Raw genomic sequence first — 15,446 nt, forward strand, 5'->3', positions numbered from 1 at the left:
ATGGATCTCGGATGGCCCAATGGTACCAACCGAACTCCATGTTATCCTCAGCCAATAGGTGTCACCAGATGCGAATATGGAGTGCCATATGGTCAGCATATCACTCTCCTGGCTGTCCTCTGTTTTTGTGACTGGAGCCACCATTTCTCAGTAAAATAGCTCATCAATTGGCCTCACAAGGACTGAATGCACCATGCTTGCCAACGACATTCAGCAGACCTGGATGGCCATCCATCCAAGTGCTAGCCAAGCCAAACAGCACTTAACTTCGGTGATCTGATGGGAACTGATGTTACCACAATGGCAAGGCATTTGGCAAATTATTTATAATTAATCTGAGAAAATTTTACATGCCATGAACACAGATTACATCACCAACAGGCACATATAAGTAATATTAGACTGAATATGTTAACACATTATCAGCAGTAACACTAACTGGATATTATTATGTAAGTAAAACTTCTATATTTCAGACAAATGGAAGGCAGCCAACAGGCAAACATGACAATGGATTTGTCACAGCCTGTGCGCAGCTGAATCCTAAGGAAAATTAAAATAAACAGTAATGAAATGTTAACCTCGACTGTGATGTATACAAAAACAATTTTTATCTTTCAGCCATATTTTATACAGAGCAACGTATGGCCCATATTGCACCAAAATTAACATATCCAGTATACACAGTTTCCATTCCAAACTCTTTAAGGAAAATGTGATGGGTTACTTAATTTCAAAGCACTTTAATAATTATGATCAGTAACAAAAATATAACCACTTTGTAACAAGCTGTAATGTACGATCACAACATGTGGAAGTATCAACTTTTTCTAAACTCAATAATTTTGTTAACCTCACTTGATAAGACCATATAGCAAAGGAAAAAGGCGAATCTCTGAAAATTGGTTACAAACTTTTTACATGCCTCCAAAACTTTTTAACTTCTGAAATGAACATAATATTGCTATTCTTTTAAGGAGGTCCAGCATATAACATGAAAGACCTCACAATGTGATTCCCCACTTCCTTTCTTCAAAACCTACGTATGGCTACCTGCATCTCCGCACCAGACAGACAAATAGTTTCTGTTTCACCGATATTTCACCCAGATGATCCTGGCCTTCAATGTAACACAGGGCAAATTGTTTCTCTCCCTGCACAATCTATCCCACATTATCGGACTGTGAATATATCTGAAGAACAGGCAACACAACATCCATGTGAATCCCAAATAAAAGCTATAATCGAGATACAGCTGGACCTTACCACTCAAATCACTAAAATGTAAATCATAAAATTATTTCAAACACATGCACCTTACTCGAGCACATCTGTGTCACTGGCATACAATCAATATGACTCACGCAGGAATATCCTCGCAATTTCTTTACGAAATGTTGTATCAAAGGGAATAGTAATTCTGGCTTCACAACTGTTTATCACAACAACACTAAATTCTTGATTCTTTTCATTACAATAACACAAGTAATTACTAACATCACTTGTTACCCAAGGATTACTCACTATTTCATGTTCGTATTATACATACAACGCTCATTACCTCCTCCAGTACTGGCAACTTGTTCAATACCAGGTACAGCTGTGGCAGGGCCTGCAGGTGGTGGTGGAAGTGGCGAGTTGGGATCACGTGTAGGTGCTAATGGAAGTCGAGGCCCTGTCTCTGGGTTTTTGCTATATACATTTTCACGTGGAGACAGTATGTGCATTTCCCGTAGTTTTGAGCTTATGCATTCCACCCATTCCATCATTAAGTCCCTACATTCAATCAGAAGAAAATAAAAGAACCAGTTATACAAAAATTACATGGATCCTTTCTTTTACACTACTTAACTATTAACAACAAAGTGACGTGAAAAATTCTTTTTAGTATTAACAACACAGTGACATGAAAAATTCTTCTTAGTTAATGTAAACTTTTTGTAATGAGGAGCCCTGGCACCGAATCACAGACAGCGAATTAAAAAATAAACAAAAACAACTGATAAGCAAACATTTTGATTACAAGTGTATACATGCTGTAAACAGTTGCAAGCAGTCTGATTATTTTATAGGACTGAAAGCAATATTTCTCCAAATTTATAACAGGGAAACTATTTCTCATTACTGATGACTGAAGTGAGTGTAATTTTCGGCAAACTGTGGGCATGAAAATGAAGTACAGTTCCTAAATGAAATAATATTAGCAGCAGCTCATCATTACATTTCTCTCATAACAGAAGAAACTGGAAGCAAGACTTACCAGGAAGGTGCTGTAAGACGGACAACATCAGAACTCAAGGTAATTACAAACTCATATTCATCTTCTTGGGGACAGATCGTAGGTGAAACATGCAAGCAGTTGCTGAGAGAGACGAACCAGTCTGGCTTATGAGTAACAGCTTTGTTCTTACAGTTATAAATTTCAAGTAGTGGCTCTGAATCATCGTGTACACAAAAAACAACCCAGACGCGTTCACCTTTCTGTTGAAAGAATAAATATGCCATGATAAAATGTTTGCAACAATAAGGAGTACAAGAGTCACCTTTTCAAGCTTTAACAAACAACCATTAGTTAGTGTGACTGAGATGTGACATTACTGTTTTAAAATTTGTCATTTATTACTGTCAAAATAATGATAGCTCATAAAGTTGCTGAGTAGTTTGTTTACAGTGACAGTTTAAAGGAAACAAAGATTTCATGAGATCATAAGATTTTTGTAAAGGTCCAACTCAACAACAATACCTCAATTTGCTGTATTCAACTAGTGTTATCAACCAACTTCAGAAAAGATTGTTTGCAATTGGTTCGCAAAATTTCATTACCATGGTTGTGCTTTGGTCAAATTCCATGAAGGCCGAACAAAACTGGTTTTTGTTCAATGCTATGCACAACACAACTCAAAACAAACAGTACCTGACCTACCACGAGACAGGCATCCTCAAACCCACTGAAAACTACATAACATTTGATTTTGCACAAGCATTCCAGAGTGAAGCTGGAACTGACAGAGAATGATTGGTTGTTTCTTAAGTTAATCTGCATGTGCTGTGATAATCATTTTAAAGGATCAAAGAATAGTTAATTCTAAATTATATAAAACAATTTGTTTGTCACAAATCTTCAATGAATTCAGTAATAACAACCAAAAAATGTCACATCATGCTTCATCAAGACAATTCTAGTGGTCACACAGCATGTCAAATAATTCACAATTTTACGAAGAAAACATGGAATTAATGCCTCACTGCCCAGATTCACCCGATTTATCACCTAACAACTTATTTTTGTTCCAGCGTGTCACTGAATAAAGGGTAGACAGCAATTTTCATCACCTCAAGGACTCCTTCCAAAATCATGTTTTTGAGGTAATGACATCTGTGGGGAAAAAGGTTTCCGGAATCGGTTCAAACACATGCTAAAGTGTAAAAATTTTAAAGACATACATTTTGAGAAACAATAAAATATTTGTACAAAAAAGAATGTTTTTGTAAAAACTTCAAAAGGTGACCCTTGTACTAATGTTTTTGCAGTTATTTTCTTAAAAACTCATTTTTTCCAACACATGATGTACAAGCAGTGTATAACTGACAGGCTCAATTTTAATTATCCAGATTCAAATGAAGTTATCTGCAGGGTGAATTCTAATTCTGACAAACTAATTTGTAATAGCCCAGTTAAGTGATATACAAAGAACACAACAAATATTATGCCAATTTAAAATTATTTAGAGTTGATTTCTTGCCAGGTCTACATTCGTATTAGAGAACCTACAGGGGAGAGGGGGCAGAAGGAACATCTGATCTCAACCCAATGCTTGGGTTGAACAACACAGAGCCAGGATTGGTTCCACATTTTTACATATACAAATCATTTGAGATAAAACTACTCAGTCAATGACCTGCATTTGCTGAAATGCTTTTGTCCACTAATACATATTAATGCTTAAAAAGATTTACCTATTTAGCCAATGAAGTAGTGACGTCTTCAATTTCCTCTGTTTCATATAACATACATTAGCTGATCAAAATTATCTGGACACCCCTATGTAATGAGGAATTGATCATCACATGTCACAAGACGCAGACCCGCCACTACAACAGGAGGCGGGGATTACTGTGTTGTCAGCAGAGAGACAGTAACAGCAGAACGGGCCAATCAGTAGAGCTCAGTCACTTTGAACGTGGACTAGTCACTGGATGTCACCTGAATAACAAATCCATCAGGGACATTCCAACCCTTCTAATGCAGCCCAAGCCAACTGTGATTTAATTCTGAAGTGGGAATACGAAGGAACAACCACAGCTAAACCGACACTAGGCAGACCGCATGTCGTGACAGACAGGGACATCAAACATTGGAAGGGTTGTTGTAAAATCACATGAACTCAATACAAGGAATCATTTGTGAGTTCCACAGTGCTTCCAGCAGTCCACCTAGAACAAAGACAATGCATTAAGGTGCTAAAAAAAGGGATACAATGGTCAAGCAGCCCCTCGTAAGCCACACATTACAGCAGTTAATGCTAAGCGTTACTCGAGTTGGTGTTAACCATGATGCCACAGGACTGCGGATGCGTGATTTGGAGTGATGAATCAGTGGCAATCTAATGGAATGGTTTCGGTTTGGTGAATGCTTGGAGAACATTACCTGCCCATCGAGTATAGAGCCAATAGTGAAGTGTGGAGGAGGTGGTGTCATGGTATTAAGGTGTTTTTCAAGATTAGGGTCTGGTCCCCTACTACGCTTGAGAAAATGCTAAAGTGGGTCTGTGGACAGTAACACTCCAGAAACAGACTGGCCTGCCCAGAGTTCCGACCTGATCCCAATGAAAACCTTTGGGATGAGTTAGAATGTCAAAATCACTTCAGTCCCTAGCATCCAACATCACAACTTTCCTGGTTTCGGCTGTTGAAGAATGGGCTGACATCCCTCCCGACATCTCACCAAAAATGTCCCTAACAGCAAAGTTTAAGCAGTCATAAAGGCAAAGCATGAATCCATTATTAATGTCCACTGATAGGCACCTGTATACTTTTGATCAGATAGAGAACATCAATACAAATTATGTTTAGTTGCAAAGCGTGTTCCCGAGGGTGCGCGCACACACGGAGGGAGGGAGGGAGGGAGGGAGGGAGGGAGAGAACAGGGAGGGGGGCACATCTAGGTACAGGGGATGGAAATACACTGCAGTTTTCTGAATGTGTGGTGTTCTTCCTTCAGAGAAAAAAAAATGTTTTAAGAATTGTTCTTCCTCCATTATTTCAGTTCTGTAAATGACTTTAATCTATAATAATTTATTTGCAAAATTTAAAATTTATACCATTTGTTAATGCTAACAAAATTGATTACTGGGTTCAGAGATTTACATTTTTATTTTATTTTATTTCATTTATTTATTGGGATCATAAAACCTGCCTCCTTGTGTGTCTAAAGCAGGTCATACAATACATTCAGTACACTGATAATTCTCTGCACAAGTGCATACATTTTTTCTCTTAACTCTCATAATGCAGTATGAAAGTACTAATTCTACAATGTAACTTAATCTTCTGTACTTAATAAAACTGTCATGTCTGTCTGTTTGTCTTTGTGCACTAGTGCACTGCACCAGCACTGCATTTTTGAAAGCAGGTGGTTTGCATTTTCTTTAAGCTTCCATATGGAATCTCCATAGACTGTCACCAAAATAGCATCGGCATAAGCCACAACTCCGTTCATTTCATCAATCCCATACAGCATTTCCACCAGGAGCTCAACTGTCAGGTCCCAAAGTATTGGTCTAGGTATCAAGTCATGTGCGCAGCCCTTAGCGGTATTTTTTCTTGCATTGTTTACACCTGGCAAGCCATTTGCCCATGTGGCTCTTGCGGAGACTTCTTAGGTGATTGAACATCGCAGGTTTCCACAGAGTATCGAATATGGCTGCAATATCGTTCATAATTACTTCACAATATTTATTGTTTCCCTTGTTTACAATTTGGAGAGTCTCATTACTGGTGTCATCTGACAATTTACCTTTGTGGAAGACCCTGGAGCGCTCTGTGTTCTTGAAGATACTCACAGAGTGGCCACTACTGAACTTTCCCTAATGTGTTTATTAAACATATATGTCTACTGCTCTTTGGCTGCATGGGATCTTTATCAAGGCCTTTCTTTATGATAACTGCACATGCAGATTTCCACGTCTCTGGTACCCAGCCCTGTCTTGATGCCTCATTCAATAGACACCCTAAGAATGGCACTACGACTGGACTTACTTTCTGTATCGCCTCTGAATGGATACCCATCTAGACCCAGTGCTCTATCACATTTTTAGTGTGACTATCATTACTATTGCTTCTTTCTCAACAAACAGGAGTGGGGCATTGTCATTAGTACAGAGCACTGACTGACAGTTACTTGCTTTATTTGCATGGGCATCTGGCAAAAGAATGTTTAGTAAATATTCAGTGGAATTTCTCCAGCTATTTGTAGTTAGTTCATCATTCTTGGAAGGATGGACAGGCTGGTGAGAGACTTAATTTTGTCAGTAAGAGACTTGTACAGATGACACCACAGGTCTTTCTTCAGATATTCATTCAAACACAACTCCCAGTACTCCCTCTTAGCGTCTCAGACCTTATTTCTATACATTTGTTTACAATGCCAAAATATATTTTACCTTCTATCTCTCTTGTCCCTCCTTCTTGAGCAGTGGTAATTCCTCCTTGCATTATGGACTTTTGCGCACAGCTCTGTCAGCTACCTATTCCAAAATATTTTAGGGATAGCCGTATTTCGCCTCTTCGGCATGTGACATGCACGTGGCCGCTGAAGGAGCTCTGTAAGAGGACATGCCCGGAGGACTACGTTTTCTCGTAAATGATCTAATTCGAAAGAAGCTAGTTTAGCAATAAGTGCATTACAACTTGCTCTCTTCAAATCACAGCCATCCAGTTCACTACTGCCTTCGCTACATGAAGAATTTACATTTACTGTTCTGATATCAAAGATTATGACACTACTGTCACAGGTGGTCAGGTGTTGTTTAACCTCTCGAGATAATTATTAGCTGCTACCCAATTTGCCAAGAATGTCTACATTGGTCTCTGCACTTGTACTATTTACAAATGTGCTTGGCTGTCCTTTATTGATCAGTCAGGTCCAATTCTCAGATCAAGTCTTGCAACATTACAGCCTGCCCATCTGACATGCTGCTACGATAAAGCACCAATTTGACATTCACATTAACTACCATTATGTGATATGTATCATGACTGTACACTGCTACAGCTCTTAATTTACTAAGGTAAGGATCAATCATGTGGGAGTACTGCATGTATATTCAGGTGATAATGCACTTGCAATGAGCATTACACCACTCCATTGTTACAGGATGCTCATCGCGTAACTGTAAGAATGATGATCACTGTCTTGGCATTCTGGTGCCCAACAGTGTGGTCATGTGTGGAAGTTTTCCATTCCTCACATGTGGTTCCTGGACTAGCATGACACTGTGATGCGCAGTGCATAGTGTTAATTCGCAGGACTAACACCCTGCTCTCTTCTTGCCTACTTTATAATTTGGTGGCATATGGCTCTCACTACTTGAAAGGCTGCAAGGCCAGAGATGAATTGCCCAAACCGCATACCTGCTAGTGACTTCTGAGTAATCCCATGTACTCCATCATTGGTTACATAGCCTTTGTAGAAGAGCTGAACTTTAGAACGGGTGCATCTTGTTTGTGCTGTGATTCATTAATTCCCAGATGCTGTCCCAATGTTCAAACTCATCAACTGGTTGTACAGCTTTCTGTTAATTGTTAGTGCACATCACTTTCAGTGGCTTCTTTTGAGGCATTGTGAAATTAGTAAGCAATTCTAGATATGGACATGGCCAATGAATTGCAAATTGTTCACCATTTCCCAGTCAACAGTGTGTGCAATAGTGGGAGAACATATCAAGAGAGAGGTCAAGCCCATAGCAGTGTAAATGTTCCACTCAATGCTCAAGAAGAATAACATTTCTAAACAAACAGGGCTCTCAAACATACATTAAATCCTGTCAAAGGAGACTGATTAGTTCCTTCTGGCACACTTTTTAGTCCATCAGATCTGCTAAGGTTCCTCTTTGAATCTGACAGGCAATATAATTGAATTACTGCCTGACTGCTTTAGACAAACTTTATGATTATTAATTCATACATTTTCTTATAGTAGTGACTATGATGATGCTGAAATCTTGACTCATTACTAGCTGGAATTCCATCTAATTCAGCTGTGATTCTATTAGTCGCCACCCCCCTTTACAGTGCTTGCTACAGGTGATCTGATGGTTACTTTACTGAAAGCAATAACTTAACAACAAGTGAACTAGCTGCAACATATATTTGTGCACACAGGAAGGTGCCTGTTGTTGACTCATTTTCTCATGGCCTATTTTCTTTCTCGAGATCTATAATACTCATATTACAACTATCTCTGACATATTAAGGCAGCCGGCTTCACTAGCATTGATTCTAATTGTTTGTAAGCTCTTTGCTAAACCACTGCACAGGAAACCTTGTTTTTAGAAAGCAGTTGGCGTTCAGTTAATCATGTACCTTGGCGGCAGATACTGCCATGTGGCTTCCTTGTTCAAAAATAAAGTCAGCCTGGAAAGAATAGTATTGCCTTCACAGGAGAATTGTTTTCTGTGTTTTCTAGCATTGGGACATGCTTTGTACTGGAGCCATATCTAAAGAAACAGACTGATCTGGCGAAATTATTTGTTCATGTGGAGAGCTATGATACATTAGATTCCAAGTTAATTTATTGTGGTGAATTCTGTGTCGCCGTGTAAGGTAAATGACAGGCTGAGACTTTTTATCTTTCTGCATGCCAATTTTTATGAAAGGCTACGAGAGAGCATGAATTATCAGGGACTGAGAAGCTGGTTACTGCACAATTTTTCAAGTTTATTTCATTCGATTTTGTTTCCAATTCTTCCATCCTAAATTGAACGAGAATGTTGGCTTTGTACATGACATTGGATTGTGCTTCTGGTTTGTAAGGTTGCTTTGCAAAGTTCAATATAAACATGATCATAACTGTGAAGTGTAATCTTGTGCTTTCATTTTCTTGAAAATCTATATATTCATTTTAATTACACGTATTGAACAGTCATGTCTAGTTAGATCATTTGCTGTATTCATGTTCTACTTAAATACACAACACAAAGAGCATCGCCATCTTATCGATCTACAGTTGAGCAAATAGTGTCCAAACAGAAAAGTCCAGTACGGGAGTGGAGAATGTGGTGTAAGGATAACTTCCACCTGCACATTTCAGAAAAGCTTGTGGTGAAGGAGAGGAGCCATTGAAATCAACCAAGTTACATTCAGCTGCATGTTCTGCCATAGGGTGGTCTACTTTGCTCTTGGCCAAAGTTTTCTAGGTGGTTGTTCACCCTGGTTGACAGCTAGTTGGTAGTCATACCAATATAAAAAGCTGTCCAATGACTGTAGCATTTTGATTTGAATCTCCTCATTGGTTACTTGATCTAACCATATAATTTTCAGCACTCTTCTGTAGCACCACATACTCTTCTCTTTCTGTCTGTACTGTCATCACTTACATTTCACTTCCGTACACTTCCTAATATTTATTTTTCATTTTAAAAGGAGTTGTTCTACAGTCCTATATGCAGAAATTCACACTTGGTTGCTAGTTTCAATCACCTTCAGATCTGAAATCAAAATGGAATGAAACATTAATACATAGGGTGATGCAGTTTCCAACAAAACGCATCTGATGTGTGTTGTGCAAATGCACATTTGGCTCAGTTTGCTTGCAGCCACACTGCCTTGCAGCCACAATGGCGGAAAGTGCTGTGAGCTGCTAATGCCTTGTTCCACTGATTGGGCTGTGGAGAAGGTGGTGAGCTGCTGCTTCTTCCAGTATTACCTCTTTCAGACAGTTATTTGTTATATTCTAATGTCACACATATCAGTACTTTCTCTCCCCTCCCACCTTCCTCCCTCCCCTAACCATCATTCACAATTATGGATTCATTCTGAATAGTGGGTTCAGTGAATGCTTGATGCCATGGAATCTGCTCACCAGTATACCTTTATTGTGCAACTTTGATCATGTTCTTCTTTTTGAAGAACTGTGACTTTTCACTCTCGTGATTTATCATATATTGTTTCATGTATTTTATATTTAGACATGCAATTTCAATATACAGGTATAATTTTAATGTCTTTAATTTTAAATATTTTTCTATGCCATCTAACAAAATAGTTAGACAATGGAAACCCTGGGTAGGAATATCAGCTAAGTGAGAAAAGAGAGACTGCTACTTACTGTAAAGATGAAACTTTAAAAGTTGGAGATAGGCACAATTAAAAGATACTTACACATAACTTTCGGCCATAGCTTTTGTCAGAAAAACAGAAACACACACCATTCACTCACACAAGTAAGCACACCTCACACGCACATGGCCACTAACTCCAGCAAATTTGGTCAGAACACACTGTGGCCCAATCTGCTGGAGTTCGCAGTTGTGTGCGTGAGATGTGCTTGTTTGTGTGAATGAATGGTGTGTGTTTCTCTTTTTCTGATGATGGGTATGGCCAAAAGCTTATGTGCAAATGTCTTATAACTGTTCCTGACTGCATCTTAATATGTCACCTTTACGGTTATTTTCAGGCTTGAAGATGATCATTGCTTACGATTGAAACTAGTAATTGAGTGTGGATTTGTGCAACTGACATTATAATAACAAAACTTTTTAAAAATATCTCAACAGTTGTGGAATCTCCTAGAAAATATGTCATCCATTACTTACACTTGCATTCAATATTAACATATTTCTCCTTTTTGTAAAGGCTATTACAATTGCAAGTCTTCATTTTACATCCTCTTCACCTCTGCTGTGATTGGTTACCTTGCTACCCAAAAAGCAAAACTCATCTACTGCTTGTAGTGTCTCATTTCCTAATCTAATTCCCTCAGTATCACCTGATTTAATTTGACAACACTACATTAATCAAGTTTTACTACCATTGTTATTCACCTTCTTTTTAAGACTATTCATTCTGTTCAACTGATCTTCCAAGCCTTTTGCCATGTCTGGCAGAATTACAAAGTCATCAACAACTCTCAAAAGTTTTTATTAAAATCTACAAATGCTATAAATGTGAACCTGCCTTTCTTCAACCTTACTCCTAAGGTAAGTTGTAGGATCAGTATAGCATTTTTCTGAGATCCACATTGATACACTATGCGATCAAAAGTATCCGGACACCAGGCTGAAAATGAAATACAAGTTCGTGGCACCCTCCATCGGTAACGCTTTAATTCAATATGGTGTTGGCCCACCCTTAGCCTTGATGACACCTTCCACTCTTGCAGGAATATGTTCAATCAGGTGCTGGAAGGTTTCTTGGGGAATGGCAGCCCATTCTTCGTGGAGTGCTGCACTGCAGAGGTATCGATGTCGGTCGGTGATGCCTGGCACGAAGTCGGCATTCCAAAACATTCCAAAGGTGTTCTATAGGATTCATGTCAGAACTCTGTGCAAGCCCGTCCATTATAGAGATTTACTGTCATGTAACCACTCCGCCACAAGCTGTGCATTACAAACAGGTGCTCGATTGCGTTGAAAGATGCAGTCGCCATCCCTGAATAGCTCTTCAACAGTGGGAAGCAAGGAGGTGCTCAAAACATCGATGCAGGCCTGTGCTTTGATAGCGCCATGCAAAACAACAAGGGGTCCGAGGCCCCTCCATGAAAAACGCGACCACACCATAACACCACCGCCTCCGACTTTTACTGCTGGCATTACACACGCTGGCAGATGACGTTCACCGGGCAATCGCCATACCCACCTCCTGCCATTGGATTGCCACATTGTGTACCTTGATTCGTCACTCCACACAACATTCTTCCACTGTTCAATCGTCCAATGCTTATGCTCCTTACACCAAGTGAGGTGTCATTTGGCATTTACCGGCGTGATGCGTGGCTTATGAGCAGCCACTCGACCGTGAAATCCAAGTTTTCTCACCTCCCACCTAACTGCCATAGTACTTGCAGTGGATCCTGACGCAGTTTGGAATTCCTGTGTGATGGTCTGGATAGATATCTGCCTAGAATGCATTATGACCCTCTTCAACTGTCGGCGGTCTCTTGTCAGTCAACAGATGAGCCTGTACGCTTTTGCGCTGTATGTGTCCCTTCAGTTTCCACTTCACTATCACATTGGAAACAGTGGACCTAGGGATGTTTAAGAGTGTGAAAGTCTTGCGTACAGACGTATGACACAAGTGATGCCCTATCACCTGACCCAAGTTCGAAGTCCGTAAGTTCCGAGGAGTGCCCCATTCTGTTCTCTCACGACATCTGATGACTACTGGGGTCGCTGCTATGGAGTACCTGGCAGTAGGTGGCAGCACAATGCAGTTAATATGGAAATCTTATGTTTTTGTGGGTGTCCAGATACTTTTGATCACATAATGTATTACCTCAGATTAGCTTCTATGACTCATTCCATCCTCCTTGTAGACGACTGCTGGAATTTACAACAATGAATTATTAAACTATTATATCAGTAATACTAGCAACACCTGTCAGCTCATGCCTTCTTTGATGTTGCAATTACTACTCTCTTCAAGTTTGGAGCTACTTCATCCATGTCTTATATCCTGCGTACCAGACAGAACAATTTTGTCATGGTTTATTCTAACAAGTATCTTCATAATTCTGGAGGAATGTTGTCTCCCCCAGATGCCTAATTTTGACTTAGATCTTTCAGTGTTCTGTCAAATTCTTTGCACAATGTTGCATCCTGCATCGCATCTCATCTCATATTCTATCTGCTTTATACGACTCTTCTATATATTCCCTCAACATTTCAGTCTTCCATTCTTTGCCTTATACTGGCTAGCCATCAAAGCCCTCAATGTTCACAGCCATCTGAGCTCTCTAAGTTCATACAGCTTCTTCTCTTATCTCCAACAGTTCCCTTAACTTTCCAATACACAACTTTTACATTTTCTATAGCACAGCATGCTCCTAAAGCTTAGAACTGCTCTAGCCATTTCTGCTTTGCAGTTTTCTTGTGGTCAGTCTTATATTTTAGATAAATATGTTCTTTTGCGTGCTTCATTTTTCCATACATTCGTATTTTCTCCTTTTAGCAATTAAATTTATTGTGTTTTTATTCAAAGATTCCAAGTGTTTGAATATCCCTCAGCTGGTTTTACCGGTTTATTTCTCAAAGCTGTCCATTAATCTATTATACCTACTAATTTTGGATATCCCAGTCAGTTTTTGCCTAATGCTCCCTTTGAAATCCTCACCAAACTCTGGATGTTTAAACTTATCCAGGCTACTAACTCCTTACACTGTTTCTTCAGTTTTTATCTGCACTCCACAACTAAGAAATTGTGATCAGTGTCCATGTCTGCTATACATCTTGACATGCTTCCAGGTCTCTTCCACAACTACAATTTTCTTTTGTGATTTTCACAGTATGTGTTAGCAATAAATAAATTGTGCTCTGTGCCAAATACTACCATGTGGCTTCCCCTTTAATTTAATCCCCTGGGTCCATATTCTCTTACATTTTTCCTTCTCTTCCTTTTCCTACTAACAAATTCCAGTGCTCCATCATAGTTAACACTGCCTACGGATCCTGTAAACCTTGCCCTTAATATTTATAGCTGTTTTAGAAACTTGAAGTCTCTAGCAACACAATGAAGACCAATCAAGCCCATCAATATATGTGATTTCACACTTAAAAGTGAGAAATATCATACCCTGTCAAATGAAGGGATCAGCAGTCTATAGAAATTTGTGTGTCCTGTCTAACAGGATTGGCAATCAAAGTGTTAAATTTCTGTGTCCTTGATATACTAAATAATTTCTTTTATCTCACCACAGACATCTTGAATCCCTTCAGGAGCTACAGAGCTTGTACTCCTGAGTTGGGGAGAGACTTAGACCCTATTCTGACTCTGGTGAGCCATTCAGTATCCTGTACGTAGTAGTATACCCTTAGTCCCATTTTCTTATCCATAATTAGACAAGAGTATGACATTATGTAACATTAATCTCAACTGCTGCACAAATTTTTCGTCAAATTACTCAGAACTTACTAGAATTTAGAAACTAAGTATTTGTTGAAACTTCCTGGCAAATTACAGCTGTGTGGCAGACAATACTTGAACCTTGGAAGGTGCCACAAAGTTCTGTATCAGTGCACAGTTATCTGCAGAATGAAAATTTCCCACCAGAAACATCTCCCAGACTGTGGCCAAGCCATACCTCTGCATCAACCTTTCTTGCAGGAGTGCTTGCCCCACAAGTTTTGCAGAAGAACTGTGAAGTTTGGAATGCAGGAGTTGAGGTACTGGCAGAAGTAAAGCTGCAAAGTTGGAACATGAGTCATGCCTGTGTAGTCCAGCCAATAGAGCACTTGCTTGCGAGAGGCAAAGGTCCCGAGTTCAAGTTTCCATCCACACACAATTTTAATGTGCCAGAAAGTTTCATATCAGCTCACACTCCACTACAGAATGAAAATTTCACTCTACATGTTTATTATTTGTATTTTTATCTTTCACCTGGCACTTGTAAACTAATAGCAACTAGATTACCTTAGGAAATGCTCCCATTCTCTTCTCCACTGTCAGTTTTCTCAGCAAAGCATTCTTGTGAATTTCACGGAAGAGTACATTTGCAAAGGGTCCAGTTTGTGACTCATCTTGCCTTACACTGCCAGCTGTATCATCTAAAAATAATAATATAATACATGAAGTCTCTTTATATTATCTCTCTCTCTCTCTCTCTCTCTCTCTCTCTCTCTCTCTCTCTCTGTGTGTGTGTGTGTGTGTGTGTGTGTGTGTGTGTGTGTGTGTGTGTGTGTGTGTGTGAGGTGCGGGGGGGGGGGGGGGGGGGGGGTGAAGGACCCATTCTACATAAATATGCTGTAACTGCAACATAGCAACTGGCACAAAGGCACAGGTATTTTTATATTAAGGTAAAGGTACTAATGGATACTCTTTAAGAAAAAATGCACTATGTGATTTGCACAACAATTTGTACTAGCAGAACTTAACATTCTGAACAACCAGATAAAGTTAACCTTGAACAGGCGCATCTGTGTGCAAAGTGCGTCAATCATAAGTAACATTGTTTTGTACATTCCGTTGTTGTTTTACACACACAAACCCATACCTATTCCTTCATTACTGCTTCAGTTAACACACTAGTAAGATGTATTGTCAGATTTCCAAGTGAGCAGCAATCACATAAAACAAATAGCAAGAGAGGTGAGAAAAAATTTAAGATCCATGCAAGAAAATGACTCAGATTCTGAGCTAGCAGCACAATCTGACAATGAGATGGTCACCTATAACATCATTGATTATCAAGTAAGCATTTGGCTGGGATCTGTTGCAACTGCACTGTTTAATGT

The 15,446-nt window shown here is 39.3% G+C and overlaps 1 protein-coding gene across 2 annotated transcripts in view; it reads right to left on the reverse strand.

Moving 5' to 3' along the window:
• LOC126187676 (uncharacterized) overlaps positions 1 to 15,446 on the reverse strand; it is a 165,415-nt gene that overhangs the window by 131,455 nt on the left and 18,514 nt on the right. For both annotated transcript variants that reach the window (XM_049928909.1, XM_049928910.1), the window contains 3 exons: positions 14,626 to 14,759; positions 2,261 to 2,481; positions 1,562 to 1,776 (listed from right to left, as the gene is read on the reverse strand). In XM_049928909.1, coding sequence (XP_049784866.1) covers positions 1,562 to 1,776; positions 2,261 to 2,481; positions 14,626 to 14,759 — 570 coding nt within the window. The remainder of the gene's footprint in view (positions 1 to 1,561; positions 1,777 to 2,260; positions 2,482 to 14,625; positions 14,760 to 15,446) is intronic.

This window comes from Schistocerca cancellata, chromosome 5, assembly GCF_023864275.1.
Source record: "Schistocerca cancellata isolate TAMUIC-IGC-003103 chromosome 5, iqSchCanc2.1, whole genome shotgun sequence".
In the NCBI taxonomy this organism is placed as follows: Eukaryota; Metazoa; Arthropoda; class Insecta; order Orthoptera; family Acrididae; genus Schistocerca; species Schistocerca cancellata.